This window comes from Ostrinia furnacalis, unplaced genomic scaffold (assembly GCF_004193835.3).
Source record: "Ostrinia furnacalis isolate ACB-3 unplaced genomic scaffold, ASM419383v2 OfSCF3083, whole genome shotgun sequence".
In the NCBI taxonomy this organism is placed as follows: Eukaryota; Metazoa; Arthropoda; class Insecta; order Lepidoptera; family Crambidae; genus Ostrinia; species Ostrinia furnacalis.
The window spans coordinates 46,024-68,296 of record NW_021133322.1 but is presented as its reverse complement, the minus strand read 5'-3'; the positions used below and the strand labels follow the sequence as shown (position 1 = coordinate 68,296).

At 40.4% G+C, this 22,273-nt stretch overlaps 1 protein-coding gene across 2 annotated transcripts; it reads right to left on the bottom strand.

The window, feature by feature from the left end:
- Positions 1-512: 512 nt before the first annotated feature.
- Positions 513-21,074, bottom strand: kz (putative ATP-dependent RNA helicase kurz). Of its 2 annotated transcripts, XM_028310736.1 has the most exons (19): positions 20,869-21,074; positions 20,572-20,754; positions 17,248-17,422; positions 16,501-16,959; positions 15,924-16,139; positions 15,189-15,430; positions 14,281-14,427; positions 13,764-13,913; positions 12,733-12,898; positions 11,967-12,186; positions 11,042-11,270; positions 10,420-10,539; positions 9,424-9,564; positions 8,714-8,869; positions 7,482-7,671; positions 4,349-4,573; positions 3,251-3,392; positions 1,340-1,542; positions 513-637 (listed from the first exon to the last, which is right to left on the bottom strand). In XM_028310736.1, exons 1-19 carry the CDS (start codon positions 20,941-20,943, stop codon positions 561-563), a joined length of 3,516 nt encoding a protein of 1,171 aa, XP_028166537.1. In that variant the 5' UTR covers positions 20,944-21,074; the 3' UTR covers positions 513-560. The 2 variants fall into 2 exon arrangements, 1 of the variants encoding a protein (XP_028166537.1); XR_003656284.1 differs by lacking the exons at positions 513-637; positions 1,340-1,542 and adding an exon at positions 8,468-8,623 and having other exon boundaries at positions 8,845-8,869.
- Between the last annotated feature and the right edge of the window lie 1,199 nt (positions 21,075-22,273).

Sequence of the window (22,273 nt, the reverse complement as noted above, 5' to 3'; positions counted from 1 at the left end):
GCGTTCGATTTGTTGCTTCACTTATGTAAGCATCGGTTGTGAATACGGGCGTTATGCTATTCTGTTTGACTAAACAAGAAGTTAGTTACACGACTCAAAATAAAAATGACTCAGATTCGGATGATTCAGTAGGTATCGCAACAAAAGAATTCTTCATTACACATCAAATGCAATACAGTACAGTTATACTTATACCCAGTACAAAGTAACTAAAACATACATTTTTGTTGTTATTCAGGTAAGTCCAGTTGAAAAATTTGTACTAGGAGATCACATTCTTCCTTTCTAAAATATGTATGCAAACTAAATGGATAAATATATTTTTCAAAGTCATAAAAACCGAATATACTATAGTACCTATAGTCTTTAGTTATTGCCACAGCTGCACATATGGCACTTTTTGCAGTTACAAAGAAATTAAAATATAACAGCTGTGGGCTCTCATCTTCATTGTAGAGACGAAAGCTGAATTTTAATAAGTATCCAAGTGGTTACAATAAATAGAAAAAAAATTGTTTTAACAATAATTTATTTACACTATTTACATAAATTTCTACGAATCATAGAGGAGGCCAGTATAAGGTGGCTTCGTTGTGCGCCGACTCAGGCAGCCATTTCAAATATTCGTCCAGCAAATCTGTAACAAAACATAAGAAAATAAAGATTTTTATATTGGTAAAGTCTATTTGAACCGTGAATGTCCTGCTTTAGAAAGGGCCACTTGCTTTTTAGATACATTTGAATTTAACAACAAATAATTGTTTTTGAATATCTCGCAAAAAAGATACTACACCCATAGATTTTATTATGGTAACTGTATGACGTCACTAGTTCTCGATTTCATTAAGTGCCCCCGCCGCATTAGGCGGCCACGTCGCTGCGGCTAACAAAATTTATGTAATGTATAATGTTGTGGCACTATTTATTGATTTTCAAGCTACTAAAACCAGACCCGCGATGACACCCCACAGGATTACTGTGCGACAAGGCCTCACATTACGAGCGAGCGCTCACGCACGCGTATTCTTGTGTATGATGGAAAAAATTAGCCCTATGGCTTCGGCGCAGTACCGGTCACTGACGTTTGTCAACAAAATGGTGCTCGACTCTTGAGACAAGCTAAATTACACCATATTGTTAATGACATTGACCATACATTTTTTTAAATACCTTCGCGAAGTAAACCTTCTGTACTTAGTACTTATTATTATTCTGTGCTAAAACCTAATTTCAATTAAAAGATTAAAACTAGCTCTCTTTTCAAAATGTTGGGTCTCTTGATATTGGGTTCATCCAAGTTAAGAATCTAACATCTTTGCAATGACTCAAATATACTCGCAATTAGACTCCTCCTCCCAAACTTTCTTCAACGCGTCTCTAGTCCCCGCTCTCTTCATGATCAGAGCCTTCAGCAAGATCTCCGTTCGTGGTTGTAGCTTCGCCCAGCTCTTGATCATGGTGGAAGGTGGCGACAGAAGGGAAGACGCGTACTTCTGAAGTTTGGGAAACACCGCCCCTTCTAACAGAAATCTGGCGAACCATCTGTTGATAGAAAAGATGATGAGTTAGTAAAATAAATGCAATATGCAAATTTGGATTTCATTCTGTGTGCATCTCACTGCATTTTATTTAGGGGTACTGTGGCGTAAACGTTTGAATATTTTCAAAGTGAGTAGCGTATATTTTATTACTATTTAGGCGTACGCTTTCGTGTACGAACGTCGATCAACTACATTAAACAATTTTCAGGAGACAATTTATAATATTTACCAATAGATGGAGCAGTATCAAACAAAATTTTGTTTGTTTCAACGAAAATACGTCCACTGCTATGCAAAAGGCACAAGGTGGTGGTATTACTCTACTGGTCGCATCGAGGCTTCACCAGAACGTCAGTGTACCGAGTAGGAGGAGGCCTTAAGGCCCATAGTACCCTCTCGAGAACATTTGAGGCCTGAGGGCCATTGAGGCAGAAATGTTCTCTTCAACGAGCTATATGCCCCGCCCACTACCACTTATGTTTGGCAATTCTACAGGCCATCCACTTTAGCAGCCTATGATGTTTGATAAATACGGGTAAAGTGTTTACTATCAGATCCTCACCTATACCGCTCTATTTTGTCCGGATAGTCTATCTCGGTGACGGGCAGCTCCCAACCCGCGCGGCCGAAGGTCCCTTGGAAATGACACTTCACCCGCCCTGACAGCTCGTCGAATCGGGGCTCCGGGTCTGACAGCGGTTCACCTGTCAAGATAATACGGTTTAGTTCTACTTTTATTAAAGTAGGCGGTGCTGTTTGCTTCCACTTTAAAACCAGTATAAATTAAGCAATGATATGCAAATACATGACAAGATTCAAAAGATGATTATTTGATAAATGTAAAGATGTGGCACTTTACTGAAACATTACGCAGACTTCTTGAGAGAACTTGAAATGTGATGTTGCACTGTTTTGTTTCATTTGCCTACCCCAAGCTCACGAACATTTAATGGTTAATAATCCACCATTATTACACATTAATTGTCGGCTAAACACATATTTTAGAAAACATAAGAAGACCCAAGCTTAGTTCTTGAGATAATCTAAAGCGACGTTGCTCTTATTTGTTTCATTTGCCTACACTCATGTACAGTCGCAGAATGAAAAGGTTCGTCACCTTAGTGTCGGTTTTCGCTTGCACTAGGTACTGTAAGAGTCAAACCTGCCAACATAACAGTGCAAGAAACAGTGCTGCTAACATTTAAATAAATATGACGTTTGCTGACGAACAAGGTTTTGCTTTTTTCTATTCCATGCAATGTTACAAAATGTAGTTTTTTTTATTTAATAGAAATAATAATGGCAGGCTGAACCAACAAGAAGGTTTTAGTTTATCAATCATAATAATCTTGACAAGATAAATCGTCAAACAACTTTGATCTGAATAATTTTGAACTTTACTGACGAACAGTTAAAGATTATTTTCTCTAACTCGANATGCAAAAGGCACAAGGTGGTGGTATTACTCTACTGGTCGCATCGAGGCTTCACCAGAACGTCAGTGTACCGAGTAGGAGGAGGCCTTAAGGCCCATAGTACCCTCTCGAGAACATTTGAGGCCTGAGGGCCATTGAGGCAGAAATGTTCTCTTCAACGAGCTATATGCCCCGCCCACTACCACTTATGTTTGGCAATTCTACAGGCCATCCACTTTAGCAGCCTATGATGTTTGATAAATACGGGTAAAGTGTTTACTATCAGATCCTCACCTATACCGCTCTATTTTGTCCGGATAGTCTATCTCGGTGACGGGCAGCTCCCAACCCGCGCGGCCGAAGGTCCCTTGGAAATGACACTTCACCCGCCCTGACAGCTCGTCGAATCGGGGCTCCGGGTCTGACAGCGGTTCACCTGTCAAGATAATACGGTTTAGTTCTACTTTTATTAAAGTAGGCGGTGCTGTTTGCTTCCACTTTAAAACCAGTATAAATTAAGCAATGATATGCAAATACATGACAAGATTCAAAAGATGATTATTTGATAAATGTAAAGATGTGGCACTTTACTGAAACATTACGCAGACTTCTTGAGAGAACTTGAAATGTGATGTTGCACTGTTTTGTTTCATTTGCCTACCCCAAGCTCACGAACATTTAATGGTTAATAATCCACCATTATTACACATTAATTGTCGGCTAAACACATATTTTAGAAAACATAAGAAGACCCAAGCTTAGTTCTTGAGATAATCTAAAGCGACGTTGCTCTTATTTGTTTCATTTGCCTACACTCATGTACAGTCGCAGAATGAAAAGGTTCGTCACCTTAGTGTCGGTTTTCGCTTGCACTAGGTACTGTAAGAGTCAAACCTGCCAACATAACAGTGCAAGAAACAGTGCTGCTAACATTTAAATAAATATGACGTTTGCTGACGAACAAGGTTTTGCTTTTTTCTATTCCATGCAATGTTACAAAATGTAGTTTTTTTTATTTAATAGAAATAATAATGGCAGGCTGAACCAACAAGAAGGTTTTAGTTTATCAATCATAATAATCTTGACAAGATAAATCGTCAAACAACTTTGATCTGAATAATTTTGAACTTTACTGACGAACAGTTAAAGATTATTTTCTCTAACTCGAGATTATTCTGTAACATAGTTTCAAAAGGTAATATGCGCTCGCGATTCGTTGAAGGAATCAATTTGAAAACTGACGAACCTTTTCATTCCGTGACTGTACGTTCACGAACACAACGAATAAATCCACTTAATAGTCAGATGATCATGACTTCCACTTATCCGCCAAGAAGTCCGTCGCGCAAAACTTCTACCTGACAGCCAATGTTCTGTTTATTTTTAACTCACCTAAATTACAAAGCTGTGGCACATAAACTGGCAGCCACTCCGGCTCAATAGCGGTCACGTTTCGCATCACCATCTTGCGTCGGTCTTCCGAGCCGGTTTCATACAACTCCTGGTACACCACCCATTCGGGGATCGTCTTCCGAAGGATAGATTCGGAGTGAAGGTGCACTGGTTCTTCTAAGTCGCCGCAGTGGTACGCGTATTTGAATTTGCGCTTGTCTTCGCCTGTAGACAAGGAGGGAAATTAATGTTATACAAGGCGTAACAGATTAACTCTCATAAAGGTTGATTTCAGTGCTCTAAACTGTGGAGAGTAAATGACCTGATGATCTTCTTAACAGTCATATATCTTTTCATATCTTTTCATAGCGCAACCTGGTGACTTCTACTCTGCCCTGCACCACAAGCAGCTCTATGGAGTTCTAAAGACCTATAGATGCTGATTATCTTTATCTTCTTTGTCTTCATCAAGGGCTAACTTCCTCGCAACCTGGTCTCTTGATGATGACATCCAGCAGTAAGCTGCTATAGGCTGCAATGTTGAAAATGGTTACCTTCTTTAACCACCTCGACCATGGTCTTTCTGGTGACTTGGTCTCTTGATGATGACATCCAGCTCTCCTGACTCCTGACCATGTTGCTGATTCCTACCTTCCTTGATCTCCTGGAGCCCTATCTTCCCGGCGACCTGGTCTCTTGATGATGGAGTCCCGCAGTCTGCTAAAGGCTGTAAAGATGCCCATGGTTACCTTCCTTGACCTCCTCGAGCCCTTTCTTCCTGTCTCTTGATGATGACGTCCCGCAGTAGACTACTAGAGGCTGTATAGATGCTCATGATTACCTTCCTTGACCTCCTCGAGCCCTATCTTCCGGGCCAGCTGGTCTCCCAGCCCGCTGACCAGCAGCTGGCGCAGCAGGCGCGCCTGTGCGTCGGCCGGCGGCTGCAGCGCCGGGGCCGCCGCCGCGCCCGCTATACTGAGGTTGATCTCGGAGGTTAGCTGCTTGCAGAGCTATGGCCTATATCGTGGGATAACTATGCGGAGCTCAGGTTTTCCCAAGTATGTCCTGTTCTTCTAGCAAATTAAAGGGTCTTCCTTCTAACTATGGAGAGTAAATAACCTGATGATCTTCTTTACAGTCACTACACTCTTGACAGAGGGGTCGTGTAGGGCGTCACCTACAGCAGTCTTGATCTCGTCTTTTCCATAGCGCGACCTGGTGCCTTCTACTCTGCCCTGCACCAAAAGGTGCTCTATTGGAGCTCTAAAGACCTGAAGATGCTGATTATCTTTATCTTCTTTGTCTTCATCAAGGGCTAACTTCCTCGCAACCTGGTCTATTGATGATGACATCCAGCAGTAAGCTGCTATAGGCTGCAATGTTGAAAATGGTTACCTTCTTTAACCGCCTCGACCATGGTCTTTCTGGTGACTTGGTCTCTTGATGATGACATCCAGCTCTCCTGACTCCTGACCATGTTGCTGATTCCTACCTTCCTTGATCTCCTGGAGCCCTATCTTCCTGGCCACCTGGTCTCTTGATGATGGAGTCCCGCAGTCTGCTAAAGGCTGTAAAGATGCCCATGGTTACCTTCCTTGACCTCCTCGAGCCCTTTCTTCCTGTCTCTTGATGATGACGTCCCGCAGTAGACTGCTATAGGCTGGAAAGGGCTCATGATTACCTTCCTTGACCTCCTCGAGCCCTATCTTCCGGGCCAGCTGGTCTCCCAGCCCGCTGACCAGCAGCTGGCGCAGCAGGCGCGCCTGTGCGTCGGCCGGCGGCTGCAGCGCCGGGGCCGCCGCCGCGCCCGCTATACTGAGGTTGATCTCGGAGGTTAGCTGCTTGCAGAGCTATGGCCTATATCGTGGGATAACTATGCGGAGCTCAGGTTTTCCCAAGTATGTCCTGTTCTTCTAGCAAATTAAAGGGTCTTCCTTCTAACTATGGAGAGTAAATAACCTGATGATCTTCTTTACAGTCACTACACTCTTGACAGAGGGGTCGTGTAGGGCGTCACCTACAGCAGTCTTGATCTCGTCTTTTCCATAGCGCGACCTGGTGCCTTCTACTCTGCCCTGCACCAAAAGGTGCTCTATTGGAGCTCTAAAGACCTGAAGATGCTGATTATCTTTATCTTCTTTGTCTTCATCAAGGGCTAACTTCCTCGCAACCTGGTCTATTGATGATGACATCCAGCAGTAAGCTGCTATAGGCTGCAATGTTGAAAATGGTTACCTTCTTTAACCGCCTCGACCATGGTCTTTCTGGTGACTTGGTCTCTTGATGATGACATCCAGCTCTCCTGACTCCTGACCATGTTGCTGATTCCTACCTTCCTTGATCTCCTGGAGCCCTATCTTCCTGGCCACCTGGTCTCTTGATGATGGAGTCCCGCAGTCTGCTAAAGGCTGTAAAGATGCCCATGGTTACCTTCCTTGACCTCCTCGAGCCCTTTCTTCCTGTCTCTTGATGATGACGTCCCGCAGTAGACTGCTATAGGCTGGAAAGGGCTCATGATTACCTTCCTTGACCTCCTCGAGGCCTATCTTCCGGGCCACCTGGTCTCCCAGCCCGCTGAGCAGCAGCTGGCGCAGCAGGCGCGCCTGTGCGTCGGCCGGCGGCTGCAGCGCCGGGGCCGCCGCCGCACCCGCTATACTGAGGTTGATCTCGGAGGTTAACTGCTTGCGGAGCTATGACCTATCTCTTGGGACGAGTATGGAGCTCAAGTTTTTCGTTGGGAGTGAAGACCAAATCCTCCATTGCCTCTAATAAACTAAAGGGTCTTCCTCCTATAGTGGATGATTTTCTTCTTTACTGTCATTATACTCTTGACAGAGGGGTCATGTAGGGAGTCACCTACAGCTGACTTGGTCTACCCATAGCACGACCTGGTGCCTTTTACTATGTCCTGCACCACAAGCAGCTCTATGGAGCTCTAAAGACCTGATGATGCTGATGAAATTGTTACCTTTGTTGACTACCTTGCGACCTTCCTTCTTAGGGACCTGGTCTCTTGATGATGACGTGAAGCGGTGGACGTGAGTCTTTAACCTCCTGGACGCCTATCCTCCTGTCTCTTGATGATGATGTCCAGGAGTAGACAGCTGTAAGCTGCAATGTTGATGATAGTCACCTTCCTTGACCTCCTCGAGGCCTATCTTCCGGGCCACCTGGTCTCCCAGCCCGCTGAGCAGCAGCTGGCGCAGCAGGCGCGCCTGTGCGTCGGCCGGCGGCTGCAGCGCCGGGGCCGCCGCCGCGCCCGCTATACTGAGGTTGATCTCGGAGGTCAACTGCTTGCGGAGCTTGCGGATTTCTTTGATGGCCTGTGGGCGATGATGAATGTGTCATGAGAAAACTGTACGTAACTTTACTTCTTATATTTTTGTCATCGTCATTACTTCTAAAGCCTGGTCCGTGAGCACGTAGAATTTTGTCCATTGACCCCAAGCTACCCATCCTTATTGCTCGCGCGTAATTACATTGCTGTCGCGACTGTGCGACGGGCGCCCGCAGTGAGTGTGCGAGCGCAACAGCAACATAATTACGCGCGAGCGATAAGGATGGGTAGCTTGGGGTCATTGGACAAAACTCTACGTGCTTAGAGACCGGGCTTTAGTCTAGTAGATATAGCTAGTCAATCGACATTCTATTTACGAGTTAACAAAACTCATAAGAGGCAAAAAAGGTTATGATGACACTTTTTGATAACTCAGTTGACTAAATATAATTTTAACACAATTAGAATTATAGGTAAATCGCTTAACTCAGTCAGTGCCTGAGGTATGGGAACGGCACAGGAGGAGTTACATTGACATATGTCAACATGACAGACAAATATAGTCTCGCCGACGTTTGACCGTCACAAAACCACCCTCCCATGCCGCTTCCATACCACAGGCACTGACTGAATATTTGGTGTCGTGGTGTCTTCCATATTTTTTCATAATTATCATAACCAATGCAATAAAACTCATATTTACCTTTTCTCTAAGCCCATACTTGGCGCAGAACAGCTCTTCCTCGCCATTAACAAAGGCATATTCTGCCGCGCCGACCGCCCTCAGCAATACGCCAGGATCGCCGAGCAGTAGAATGTTGCCAGTCGCCGGCCGCACTTACCTTTTCTCTCAGCCCATATTTGGCACAGAACAGCTCTTCCTCGCCGAGCAGGAGAGTGTTGCCAGTCGCCGGCCGCACTTACCTTTTCTCTCAGCCCATATTTGGCACAGAACAGCTCTTCCTCGCCGAGCAGGAGAGTGTTGCCAGTCGCCGGCCGCACTTACCTTTTCTCTCAGCCCATATTTGGCACAGAACAACTTTTCCTCGCCGAGCAGGAGAGTGTTGCCAGTCGCCGACCGCACTTACCTTTTCTCTAAGCCCATATTTGGCACAGAACAGCTCTTCCTCGCCATTCATGTAAGCATACTCCGCCGCTCCGACCGCCCTTAGCAATACTCCGGGGTCGCCGAGCAGTAGAGTGTTGCCAGTTGCGGGCCAGCTGTCCGCTTTGCCGGACATCACCTGGGGAAGGGTAAAAATTTTTTTGGTATGGCAATGTTTATAGCTTCATTTTGAAAGGGGATTTCACATTCGGCCTGATCATCACTTACCATCAGGTGGCCAAGAGCTTCCTCGTTGTGGATAAAAAAGTTTTAACTACATTTATAAACAAAAACCTCCATCCACAAGGTGGACTGACATCACAAAGGTAGCAGGAAGGCGCTGGACGCAGGCCGCTATCAACCGATCAACATGGAAATCATTTGGGGAGACCGCTCCGCTTCGGTCCACCTTGGATCCACCAAGGGTCTTAGGAGGTGGCACTTTTTGGCTCATAGGTTTCACACCCGGTGAATTTACCCCATATCTACCTTACCATCGTTTTTATATGACAAAATTTATTTTGTCATCCAACTCAATGGTTCACGTCACGACTGACGTCTTTTGCTACTTAGATCAAGCTACTTTGTTAGTTCATTGAAAGAATGAAAGAAACCTAGGACTAAATACTTCATAAGTTCAGTGAAAGCATGAATGAACTTAAGTAGTGAGTGAATTAATTAATCCATTCTTACCTCAGGAACAGTCAACGCAGAGACCAACGCAATAGTATACGGGAGGAGGTTCTGCTGATGGCTGAGTGCCAACATCTTGCCGTACCGAGGAAGCAAAGGGAAAGCCGACACTGCTTTGCCGAGTGGAGTCACTTTCAACACCTGTAAAATAAAAGAAAGATTTGTATCATCATCATCAGGTCTAGAGATGTAAATTGGATCACGATGGTCAAAAACCATACATGACCGGTCATTTACTGTCAAATTCAACACCCGTAAACGGTTTTCTACAGGCTACACTTCAGAGAATGTGCGAAGAAATTATATGACCTAATTTAACAAGCCCCCTTCCATCACCGGGGAACCAGACGCAGGTTAGCGTATCATTCCCTAAATTGTCGACATTCCACCAGTTCGCACTAAGAGTAGGCGCACACCGTTGATTTTTCGTCGGCCGATAGTTTAGTCGGGCAGTTGATCAGTATAAACTCACATACATGCCGTATGGGAGTGCGCACACTACGCCGATTCGATTTGGCCGATTCTTCATACAAATTAAAATTGGGCCCAACTATCGGCCAACTAAAAATCAACGGTGTGCGCCTACTCTAAGCGTTTCGATAACTCTTTTATAATGCGAACAGCTAGGGACTGGAATTCGCTGCTGTCTTTAATGAACACTATAATACGGGCCTTTTCAAGGCGCAAGTGAATAGGCACTTACAGGGCAGATATGTACAATCCTAGACGTCCTCACTTAACATCAGGTGCGGTTGAGGTCAAATACCTGCCTTGTTCTGCATTAAATAAACTGACCAGACATGTTAATGGGCGCAAAAGTAGAAGAGATTTCTGAGTTACGATTAATAAAGGGCAGATTTTTGCGTCTGCTTGTCGCTATATTTGATTTTGATTACTGTGACGACACTCGCAAAATTTGGCTTAAATATCATCAAAATCACCTACGTGTTTAGTCTCCATTATAGTGTCACAAAAAAAAACGCAGTTTTAACTTACATCTTCTTCATCTTTCCTTTTTGATTCAGCTTTTTCTAATATCCCAAGAGTCTCGAGCCGTTTCTCTGCAAGACGCAGCTGCATTCTATCTGGAGCCGTTGGGAATGGAAAGTTCACCACCTGTGGAATACATTCTTCATTAATATACAAAAAAGCGTGATCGAATCAGAAATGAGGAGATCCGCAGGAGAACCAAAGTGACTGACATAGCCCGCAAAATCGCTAAAATCAAGTGGCAGTGGGCGGGGCACATAGCTCGCTGAGCTGATTGCCATTGGGCAGAAAAGTTCTCGAGTGGCGACCACGAGCCGGAAGACAGTGTGGGCAGGCCTCCCACTAGGTGGACCGACGATCTGGTGAAGGTCACGGGAGGTGCCTGGATGCGGGCGGCGCAGGACCGGTCTTTGTGGAAAACCTTGGGGGAGGCCCTTGTCAAGCAGTGAACGTCTTTAGGCTGAAACGAGGATACAAAAAAGCGTAAAACTAACCTGAATACGACTTACGGTTTAGGACTTAGTCACTCGGGTCACTTGCACCACTCAAGCCACTTAAGTAAACCATTCGGGCCACTTAAGTACAACTCGTCACTTAATAAGTACACTGGCACCACACCTTCACCCACCTTATCAATGCCCATAGCGTGCATAGTCAGCACCAGATCATCCACCGGCCGGCGGCAGACGTCCGGCTGATAATGCGGCGGACAGTCGTGCTGGAAGACAGCGGTGCTGTACAATCTGTAAGCGTGGCCGCTGCTGACTCGGCCAGCGCGACCGGACCTCTGGTCGGCGCTCGCTTGAGACGTCCACACTATGCGCCATGCGCTTGCGCCTGTGACGTGGTCGTATACTCTGGAAGCAAGAGAGATAGTCATGTCAAGAAATACCATAAAATAAATTCAAATCGCCTAAGGCCCGATTCGACCAAACTTTTATCCGAGTATAACTCCTGGTATAACTGGCACATTGACAGTTTCAGTATGAGAAATATGTCAAAATTGACGATTTATTCTGAGATAAATATTTATTTACTCTTGTTTGATCAAATCCACTCTAAATGAAACAAGTTAAATAAATGAGCGTTCATAAATTACGTCAGAGGTCGATAAAGTGTAACATTGTGTGACAACGGAAGGAGGGATTCTAATTTCTGTGATGTTACATTTCAATATCTAGATTATAGTTTTCGAAGAGTTCTTCGGAAACTTAACTCGCCTAACTGTGCGTAAGGTTTTCAGTTCAGTTTACTAAAAGTAAGGTAAATTAGATTAGGTTTTAAGACAGGTTAGGTTTTCAAAGAGTTTGCTGATATAGGTTTACAAAAAGTAAGGTGAGTTAGGTTTTCCAAGAGTTTGGCGAGTAAGATTTTCGAAAAAATAGGCGAGTTAGGTTTTCGAAGTGTTAGGCAAGTTACAAGTGGAGTACCTACACTAAAGTAATAGATTGTGATCATCACATATGAATTTACTTAATCTTCTGTACCGTGTTAGTCTATGACCAGGATCGCTAAAGTGCCATAATCTATTTTTAAAGCAGTTAATAACTGACCTCATTTTCTTCTTCCCAGTATCCACCACGTACTTTACAGCGGGTATAGTCAGCGAGGTCTCAGCGACATCAGTGCTGACCACGCATAGTCTAGCACCAGGCGGCGCTGATGCGAAGACCCTGGCTTGCTTGGCCGAGTTGAGCATGGAGTATAGAGGGAGCACCCATAATGGCTGCCGGCAGGACTTTATGGCGGGCGCTAGGGTGTCTTCTTCTGCGTCTAGAAGAAATGTGACACAATTTTAAGGTTTACATCTGAATTATTAAGACTCAAAATTCATTGGAAGTCAGAACTTTGTAAGTGAGTTCGCTGACATAGCTCCTATTGCGATACGTAGTTCAATACTCGATTGAAACTCGAGTGAAACATGTGATTCGTTGAATGTCAATATTTTTGCCCAATCATGACTTGGATCTATGCTCGAGATTGAATCAAGTGTCACATATGGGCCTTAGATAGATAGAAAAAGACAGAAACATATCCTCGTCGTATAGAAATTTTGTGACAGACGAATGTAAATGGGAATTAGGAGTCGGAAATAATTTATAGATGACAGCACTTTGTTAGAACAAAAGACCGTGCCATTTTATTCAATTGTATTGTACCTAATAGGTACAGTTATGGAAAAAAATGAGGCCTTGTCGGATGTGCTATCAACTGTATATTTAAAGCAATGGTTAAAGGCAGTTGAATAGTTGCCAAATCAATTTGAACTCTATGCTATGAAGAATTGAAGATACAGTGTTGAAGAAAGTTTAAACTTACCAGAATCGCTCAAGTGTCCCTCGCTATCGTCGTCTCCATCCACCAAGTCAGCCTGGCCATCATCATCCGGCATATCGTAATCATCCAAGTTAATCTTGGGCAACGATTTCTTCTTTTGCTTGGCTTTCCGCCTAGCTTTCCTCGCGCGTTTCATTTCTCTCTCTACCTAAAAAACAGTGAAGAAAACAAGTTTTATATTTCGTCGCGTTACATATAAAACACCATCTATAGTTTCACATGCAAACTATGCCTTGGGACGAGCAAGTTCCCCCATAAAATCATAGATGGCGCTATGTCTGTATTCTGTAGCACTGCTGATTTTCAACCGACTTCAAAAAAGGAGGAGGTTCTCAATTCGACCCGTATGTTTTTTTTTTTCTATGTTTGTTACGCGATAACTCCGCCAATTATGAACCGATTTGAACAAATCTTTTTTCGGCGTATAGGTAATACCTCAAGGGTGGTCCCATTTAAATTTAATAATAGAAAAAACAACCCCCAAGGGTGGAAAATTGGGGATGAACTTTTTTATACGCAATATCTCCGCCGATTATAAATCAATTTGAACGATTATTTTTTTGTTGAATAGGTATTATCAAAAGGGTGGTTTCATGCGAATTTGAAGAAAATATTTCACCCCCAAGGGTGGAAAATTGGGGATGAACTTTTTTATACGCAATATTTTCAATTTTTAGTTTTTTTGTGTTCACGCATTTGAAGTCGGTTTTATTTTTTAAAAAAGTTAATTATTACTCGATTAATTTTTCCAACTGTGTGTGAGCAAAATTAAATATAATTCGTCTCTTGTTTTTTTCTGTACATATGTAATCTTTCGGTAGGACCCTAGCACTGGTGGACATTGGAAAGCTATAAGTTGCTTTGTCCCTCAGTGGCGGTTATCGAAACCGAAAAAATCCGTTGTCCCTCACTATTTTAATAAAAATTACATCCATTTTGTAGTCTATTGTGATTAAATGTATGTAATTAGCTATCGTGCGTGATTTTATTAATGTCATATAGTAAATAAATACCTCATCGTCATCAGATTCGATGTCATCAGGCTCGGAGTCCAAAGCGGCGTCGGCGTCGCTAACGGCTTTGGTCTTCGTGATGATTTTGGAGTAATCCACATCTTTGCGATACGGGAACGACGCTTTCAGTTTGCGGACTAAGTAGTTTACCTGAAGGTGAATTTAACAAAAATAAATAAACATTGTTTTCACTTCTTTATACCTATTTCCTTAAATGTCATAAATTCGAAAGTCTGTCTATAACCTTTTCACGCAAAAACCACTGAACTGACTTAGACGATATTTAGCAAAGAGAAAGTTTGATGCCCGTTTTCACCATCAATCCCTAATTTTTAAGTGACCTTTATGGTAATACATGAGTTACTTTGTTTTTATAGGGGTCACTTAAAAATTATGGATTGATGGTGAAAACGGGCATAAGACCCAGAAAAAATGGGATAGTTTTTATCCCGGGGTTTAGCGCGCGATAGTTTTTTGTCGCGGGCAAAAGTTAGTTAAAAATAAAGATACTACGCACCTCTTTTTGTCCAGTAACGAATATCAGGATACCTCCTTCGGGGAGTCTCGTGTGTATTTTGACTGTTTTCTTGTAGGCCTCCTTTAAATAATCACTGTATGTGTGTTTGTTGAAGTGAACAGTCACTGGAAACTGTCTCGAGTCTATCTGTAACATAAGTGGATTTAAAGATAGATTTGCTGGTCAAAAAAGTCAAATAGATATATAAATAAAATAGGGATTCGAATGGGAGTATAGTTCCAAAATACTGGACTGTCCTGTCGATGACATTGACAGTGGGGCGCCACCGTCAATACCGGATCGCTGGTTCAGATTTTTGCCATGTTGGAAACCATATAGTTGAACGATGGTAGCGCCCCCCTGTCATTGAGTTTGGCGGGACAGTTCAGCGTGGGTCATCTTTATCTCTCTATCTTTTGACGTTCTTACGTAGCGCCATCTATCCTCAAACTGAGAAAACAACATCTTCAAAATGGTTTCGATATATTGCAATCTCTGCTATGTTCTACTACCCCCGGTTATGCATCTATTAGATGGTGGAGTATCTTTTAGAGCAGGGTTTCCCAATTTTTCTTTGCCAAGGAACCCTAATTGATTATACTTTTCCTAGCGGAACCCCCGTACTACTCCGCCCGCACGCCCTGCCCCTCCCTTGTGCGTAAACAAGTCGGTGCGCGCGAACAACGACGCGTCGGTATCTAAACGAGGGAAATATTTTTTACGGAACCCTTGCGGCCTTTCCACGGAACCCCAGGGTTCCGCGGACCACCATTCGGGAACCGCTGTTTTAGAGAGCAATATGTTTTACTTGCTCTGGATGGCTATGTATTATGAATGAAAAGCTGCAATGTGAAGACTTTTTGAAAATTAAACTCTATTTTAATTCATAAAACTTAGGCACCACATACCTTTATAACTGGTGGTGGTTCTTTAAACAGCCTGGTGTTCTCCGTAAAGTCTTCCACCCTGAGGGTAGCAGACATGACAATAAGCCTCAGGGGATTCCCACGTTTTCGCCGCAAAGGAACGATCCTCGATAGCAAACCGAGAAGTATATCTGTGTAGACACTGCGTTCGTGGGCCTCGTCGATTATTACTACTGAATACTTGCTGAGTAGAAAGTCTGATTGTATTTCTTTTAGCAGGACACCTGTGGGAAAAATATTATAGGTAATCAATGTGGAGGTACAGAAAGTTTTATGGTGAGGACTAGATTTTGTCATCTAGCTATATTTTTTGAAAGGCAATAGTTATTTTTGTGATTAATAAACAAGACTGGACCACTCCTTATCTTCCTGTACATAGTTTCGGTTCTATCTGTCTCTGACGTTGACATATTGCTTTGCGTAATTGTTCTTCAATAATGCTTAGAACTGTGCTCGATGAGTATGAAAAATGAAAATCACTAAATGCCATGCTAAAAATTAATCTGCAGTGTGCAAGGTATTTATTTATTTTCCTACTAAGCTAAATATTATGCTTGTGTCACGAGTGGGTTCACCACATTAGTCGAGCGGCTGTGGGGATCGAAAACGCGTTTCTCGGATCGCGAGTCGGCCAGTCCAACACCTTTAATCGGCTATCGTGCAAGGTCGTATACAATCATAGTATTCTAGTTTAATAAAAACAAAACTATGACGTACCATCGGTCATAAACTTGATCTTCGTGTCCTTTGTAGCGTTACCCTCAAACCGCATCAGGTAAGAAACCTCTTTGCTGCTCAGACCCAGTTCGTGGCCCACTCTGGCGGCCATAGCCACTGTGGCTACTCGTCGCGGCTCCGTCACAGCTATCATCTTATGCTCAGCGTAACCAGATTCATATAGGAATTGAGGTAACTGTGTTGTTTTACCGCTGCCTGGAATGGCGAGTAAATGAATGCTATTATTGCTGATGAAGTATCAGGGAATTTAAGCAAGGGAAGTTTGGGGGTTAAAAAAATGTTGTACACTACTTTTCGTGAACTCTTTCAATTTATATGTTTATTTCTTACTAGTCGAGAAAATTCTAGCTATATCCTTATTATGGTACATTTATAACTTGAATAATGGTGTGTAAACTTTTAAATGTATTTTTAAAGATCTTAGAAATTAAAACACAACATACCATTAATTTTTACGTTACTATTCCATCATCTTCCGAGGGACATTCAGAGAGTGCTTCATCAAGGAATATACACAGGTCTCAAAACGTTTTAGTCTGAATGGAACTTTACTTACCAGTTTCACCAGCAATAATAAGAAACTCATTTTCATTGACCAACTCCATGATTCTCTGTTCTTCCCCCAAAATCGGCAATTTCAACCTAGCCACTTGAATTTTAGGGTCTCTTTTCACTTCAATGTGCATAGTGGGATGTTGCAGAAGTGGTTTCTTTTCAACTTTCACTTCTTCCGTTGGTTTTTTATCTTTTTTCTTTGACTTGTTTTGTATATTTTTTTCAACATCTTCTATTTTTGTGGGTTCTGTCTTAGTTTCTGGTTCATTTTTAGATTCTTTTTCTACGTCTAATATTTCTACCGGAGTTTCAACAACCTCTGGTTCGCCTTCTAATTCAGATTCTGAACTGTCTTCTTCATCTGAAGATGGATCTAATCCTACCACATTTGGGTCATGTTTTGCCTTCTTTATTTTCTCTGATCTTTCAAGTTTTAAAAGTCTTAACCGCTTTTTTGCACCTGGAAATTCAAAGAAATGTAAATAATTATAAACCTTCACATATTTTACCATTGTATAAATCAGTCAATCAGCAATCTAATATAATTAATTGAGAGTATAATTGATTTCAAATAACTTGTATTTCATGAGAAATATTCATTTGTATTTGCCCACACAGTTAATAAACATTCAGAAGAGAACTTCTAAAATTATAGAACATAGCAAATTCTTACAAATTAGGTAGTGAGACTATTGCTATTTAGTAATTTTACAGGTAATATAGTAACTATGTATTCAATGTATAATACCTGCAATACTGCTGAACTTCTTGTCAGTGGTTTCGTTTTGTTCAACTGGAGCCTCCAAGTTGTATTCGTTGAGCTTCCTCAGACCGAGTGTCTGCATCGCAGAGATGGTTGTCATTTGACTCACTTCATTGGGGGATGCTTGTACTTGCGACAGAGATTCAAGGAGAGCTGCCCTCTGTAACATACAGTATAAGTTTTGTGAAATATTTTCTTGGACAAGTTTGAAGGGTTAAAATAATTTGAAATATTTTGCCCGCGGCTTCAACCGCATGAAATTTAGTGCCACAGATTGGCATAAATTATAGACTATATGTTAATCTGGGTTACAAATAATAATACTGCAAAGTTTCAACCAAATCTGTTTAGCAGTTTTAGCATGAAAGAGTAACAAACATCCACACAAACTTTCGCCTTTATAATATTAGTAGGATTTACTAAGCTACTGGAAAAACTAGGTCATTATTATGTGTGTGTAATAGTGTGTATACTATTGAGTAATGTGTTTTCGTATGAATAACTTAAACAGAGCTTGTGGTTTGGATGTCATTCAATGAGTTAAGAGACAATACATAATCATATTAAATAATATGTTTTAAATAATAACATTAACTATAATTTGGCCCTGGAAGACTCAAACTTACTGACACAGCTAATCAGGGTTCGAGGATATACAATATGTAACGGAAACAATGTCCGATCCATTAAGGTGTTAATAGGTATCGAGTTAAGATTCTATTTGTGTAATAATTTTCATAAAATATTATAAAAAAAATACCCCATGAAAAATAAATGCAAAATTTACAAAAATAAAATAGCTTACATGGCAATCCGCACTGCAGTGTAGAGGGTACGCGGGAGGGGTAGAGATGCGCCGGCACGCGTAGCGACGTCATAAGGTCATGACCCCCAGCGTCTTAAAAAAAGCCGCGCGCCGACAGAGTGTTAACGCTTTTTGAAAATTTCCCCGTTGTAGGGTAAATCATTGCTAAACTTATTGACTTTAAAAATCGATAATAAAATTGTTAGAATTAATTACGTAATTTTAATACTTGTTTTGGTAATGTTGTTAAAGCTACTTTATGACCCTTTCGGATCGGACGGTGTTTTTGTTACATATTGTATATCAAGGGATATACAGTCGTGGTCAACTAATTAGGGACAGATAGAATACTAAGCAATACTAAGTGTTCATATCCTATTATTGTGAGCTTCATTCAATATTACTGGCTGTTACTTTGTAAACATATTGACTATCAAGTACTCTATTTAACAGAATACAATAACAACAAAAAAACTTACTAACTTAATAAAAAATCTTAATCAAATCACATGAATCGGTAATTATGGTACGGACGGTCTGGCCACCTAATTAGGGACGGTTAAGTTTTTCCTTCTAAATAAAAAAAATAAAAAGTAATAACTTTTATTCTGTTCATTTGTAATTTCGGCGTCAATTTGAAAAGCGATATTCTTATCTTGCGAGTTAAAAACTCATCAAATTATTAAAGGTAATGGGCTGAAAGAAAAGCAACAATGCGCTAAGTTATAATCAATCTTTATCAGTGTGGATGGCCATACCGGTAAATTGCAGATCATCTGAAATGTTCCAAAAACATGAATCTACGATGCAGTGGCTTATTTCAAAATCATGAAACCACAGAAAGTATGCCTAGAAGGAAGAGGCCAATAAAAACAACCCCACAAGATGGATCGCAGAATGGTCACTCTCGCAAAGAGAGACCCCTTTAAGGGTTTCGTTCTGATCAAGAGCGAGATTTTTGGACCAGAACCGACTGCTGGAGTGTCTGCGAGGACCGTCAGAAGGCGACTGGTGGAGGCAAAGCTTGTAGGAAGAGTTCCTCGAAAAGTTCCACTACTGAAGATGGAACACAAAGAAGCAAGATTGGCGTTTGCAAGAAAGTATGGACATTAGGCTTTTGCTCAATGGATAAATGTGCTGTTTTCTGATGAAATCAAGATAAATCTTATTTCATCCGATGACAGACAATACGTGCGACGACCTGTAAAGTCCGAAATGATACCAAAGTAAACGAAGAAGCAGGTGAAACATAGTGGCGGCAATATTAAAATCTGGGGCTGTTTTTCTGGACATAGAGTATAACCTATAAAAAGAACTGAAGTTAAACTTGAGCAATTCCAATACAAATAAATATTGGAGAAAACGATGCTATCGTATGCTGAAGAAGTCTTACCAGTCTCATGAACATTTCAACACGATAACGACCCAAAACATACCGCGTACTCTGTTTAATAATTCCTAGCGCAACAGTCAGTGACGGTACTAGATTGGCCCGAAAACAACTCAGACTTAAGCCCTATAGAGCGTATGGTATGAAACGAAGGAAAAAGTTGCAGCTCAACGTACTGGCACTAAAAATCAGCATTTCGTGGCATTTAATGGTATTTGGAATAATATTTCTTTAGAAACCTGTAATGATTTGATTGCATCCATGCCGCGCCGATGTCAAGTGGTTATAACCAACAAAACCAACCATATTGATTATAAAAATACGTTTGATGATTTTGTTTTGTATTCTATATTTATTAATGAAAACTTTTTATGTAATAAACACTTAAATAATTTCCAATTTATTTACATTTACAGTGAAAGTGTTACGTGTCCCTAATTAGTTGTCCATCCCTAGGTCAATAAATGTGTAGGTGGCAATGATTTATTTATTTTAAAAATAATGATCGCAACTAGCTAGTTTCTTTTCTGGCCTTTAAATATTTAGAATACTAGCCAAATTACTTGTTATTAATAGGCACAAGCTACAAAGCCTCGTGAAGATTTTTTTTTGGGACTGGAGAGACGGTCTTGTGTTTTAGTCATATAACGTCCCTAATTAGTTGTCCACGACTGTATATCAAGATATATATCCGATATATATCCGATATATATCAAGCCGGTTTTGATGATATATATCAACTTTTAAAATTTGTTACTGTATTTGTACTTTTTGACATAAGATTTTTATTTTTTTAGTTGATTTTGCCGTATTTCAAAAAAATTTTATGTTTTTGCTTTATATGTCTGATTTTAAGTTTTAAAAACATTATAACATGTTCATGTAACACATATGCAATAGTATTCATGAATAATACAATAAAATAATACTATGGCTTTCATACAAAATTGATATATATCGGATATATATCATAAATATCCGATATTTTGATATTTATAATAAATATCGGATATTTTCGAACCCTGCAGCTAATGTTGATGTTTGGTTTGGTACAATAACTACCAATTCAGGCAGTTTGCCAAGTAATAAATCTAACACTTGAAAAATTACTCACATTTTCTTTCTTCTTTTTCTTCTCTACTATTTTCTCAAGCCTTTTCCTTTGGGCTTTAGAAAGAAATCTTGTTTTCTCCTTTTTTTCCGACACAATTTTTGTATCCCTTTTCTTGGAAGGCAGAACCAGGAGATTGCTTGCATCTGCAGTGCCATACTCATTGTGGGCAAACTCTACTTTTATCTGAAATTTTGAAGTGAGTACTAATGTAACACATATAAGAAATAGTATTGAAGCTTATTGAAGTCTTAAATTGCTTTACTTTGCGACAAAAATTAAAAAACCTTAAAATATTACCTCATTGGTTTCTGTGTTATCAATGTTTGTTTTGACGACTTGTCGCGCTTTTGCATTATGTCCGCGTTTACCCATGATCACATTTAATATTGTTACCTCTAAATAATAAAAACACTACAGGAAATCTGTAATTAACATGGTATTTTTTCGAATAAACGTGTTCGCTCGCAACAATCGTGTCATGCGTGTTTGTTATGACTTTTTACTTTTTTCATTTTCCAATTCAGTACTTGGAGTGCTGTGTTGATTAAACGTTAAAATAGTAACCACTTACAATAACTGTTGCCATAAAACAAAATAATGCCACTTTGAATGGTACTTAAATTAGGTGGGAAAACATACATCTAAAAATTGAAGTTAAAAGTAAATATTTTTTTCTGACAAAAGATAAGTAAACTTGAATATTTTTTATTTATTAAAGTTATGAACTTATGATTGAATGTACATTAATAATAATATTTGATAAATTGTTTTATTTTTAAGTAACTGTTGCTAGAACTTGTATGACTTGTATCACTTATNTTCGGGCATTCAGCCTCTATGTACACAAAACCTTTCTTGTTAGTTGCTATTAAGGGATAAGGAGGGACTAGGGCCTGCTTGTTCTTATTAGGTGCCATTGATAATTTATATAGATCAAAATTGTCTTTAGAAAATATAGGTATTTTAAAAATTATAACTATCTTTTTATCTGAGTAATAGTAACCTGGTCGAATGATATCATAATATTCTCGGAGGTCTAAATCTAGTACTTGTTCTCTACCGTAGATATTAATTAATCTTTGAACCATATGGCTTAATATATCTATGCTTATCATCGAATGATGTGAGGTGGAAGCATGAATAAAAGCTAATATGTTTTCAATTCTAGCCAACTCTTCTAATACATCGTCGATATTCTCTGTTATAATAACGAGATGCTGGGCAAATTTTGCATATTTTAAGAGGCTAGATTCTTTATGTGCTTCATTATCTAAAATTAACTCTAATGTTTCATTTATCTTAATTTGGTTCTCAACTAATTTATCTATTACATTAGAATGCTGGACCATCCATTCTTTACTAAGACTGACATGATTGTTAAATTCGTGTACTATTTCATTGTTACTTTTTTGAAGGATTTTAATAGCGTTCTCATATTTTATAGCATCTGTATTATCTAAATTTCCAGTTATACTTTTAACTACTGAACCTAATCCATCAATGAGACCTCTCTTTGTACGATGCGGTTTTAAGGTATCTATATGACCTATCACTTTTATTAATTTCGAAGATAGGTAGTCTATTTGGAGTTCATAAAGTAAGAAAGTATCATTATTCATTCTATTTTTAAAATCTATTAATTGATCCTGTAATTGATAAATCTTGCTATCGATATCTTGTAGATCTATAAATTGGATAAAGG

What these genes read in the sequence shown, in the direction of transcription:
- kz (XM_028310736.1), bottom strand. Translation starts at nt 20,943, where the DNA reads ATGGGTAAACGCGGACATAATGCAAAAGCGCGACAAGTCGTCAAAACA. An exon ending in ATAACACAGAAACCAATGAG is followed by an intron (nt 20,755 to 20,868) that starts GTAATATTTTAA and finishes TCAAAATTTCAG; the next exon opens with ATAAAAGTAGAGTTTGCCCA. An exon ending in TTGGGAGGAGGAGTCTAATT is followed by an intron (nt 638 to 1,339) that starts GCGAGTATATTT and finishes GTTTTGTTACAG; the next exon opens with ATTTGCTGGACGAATATTTG.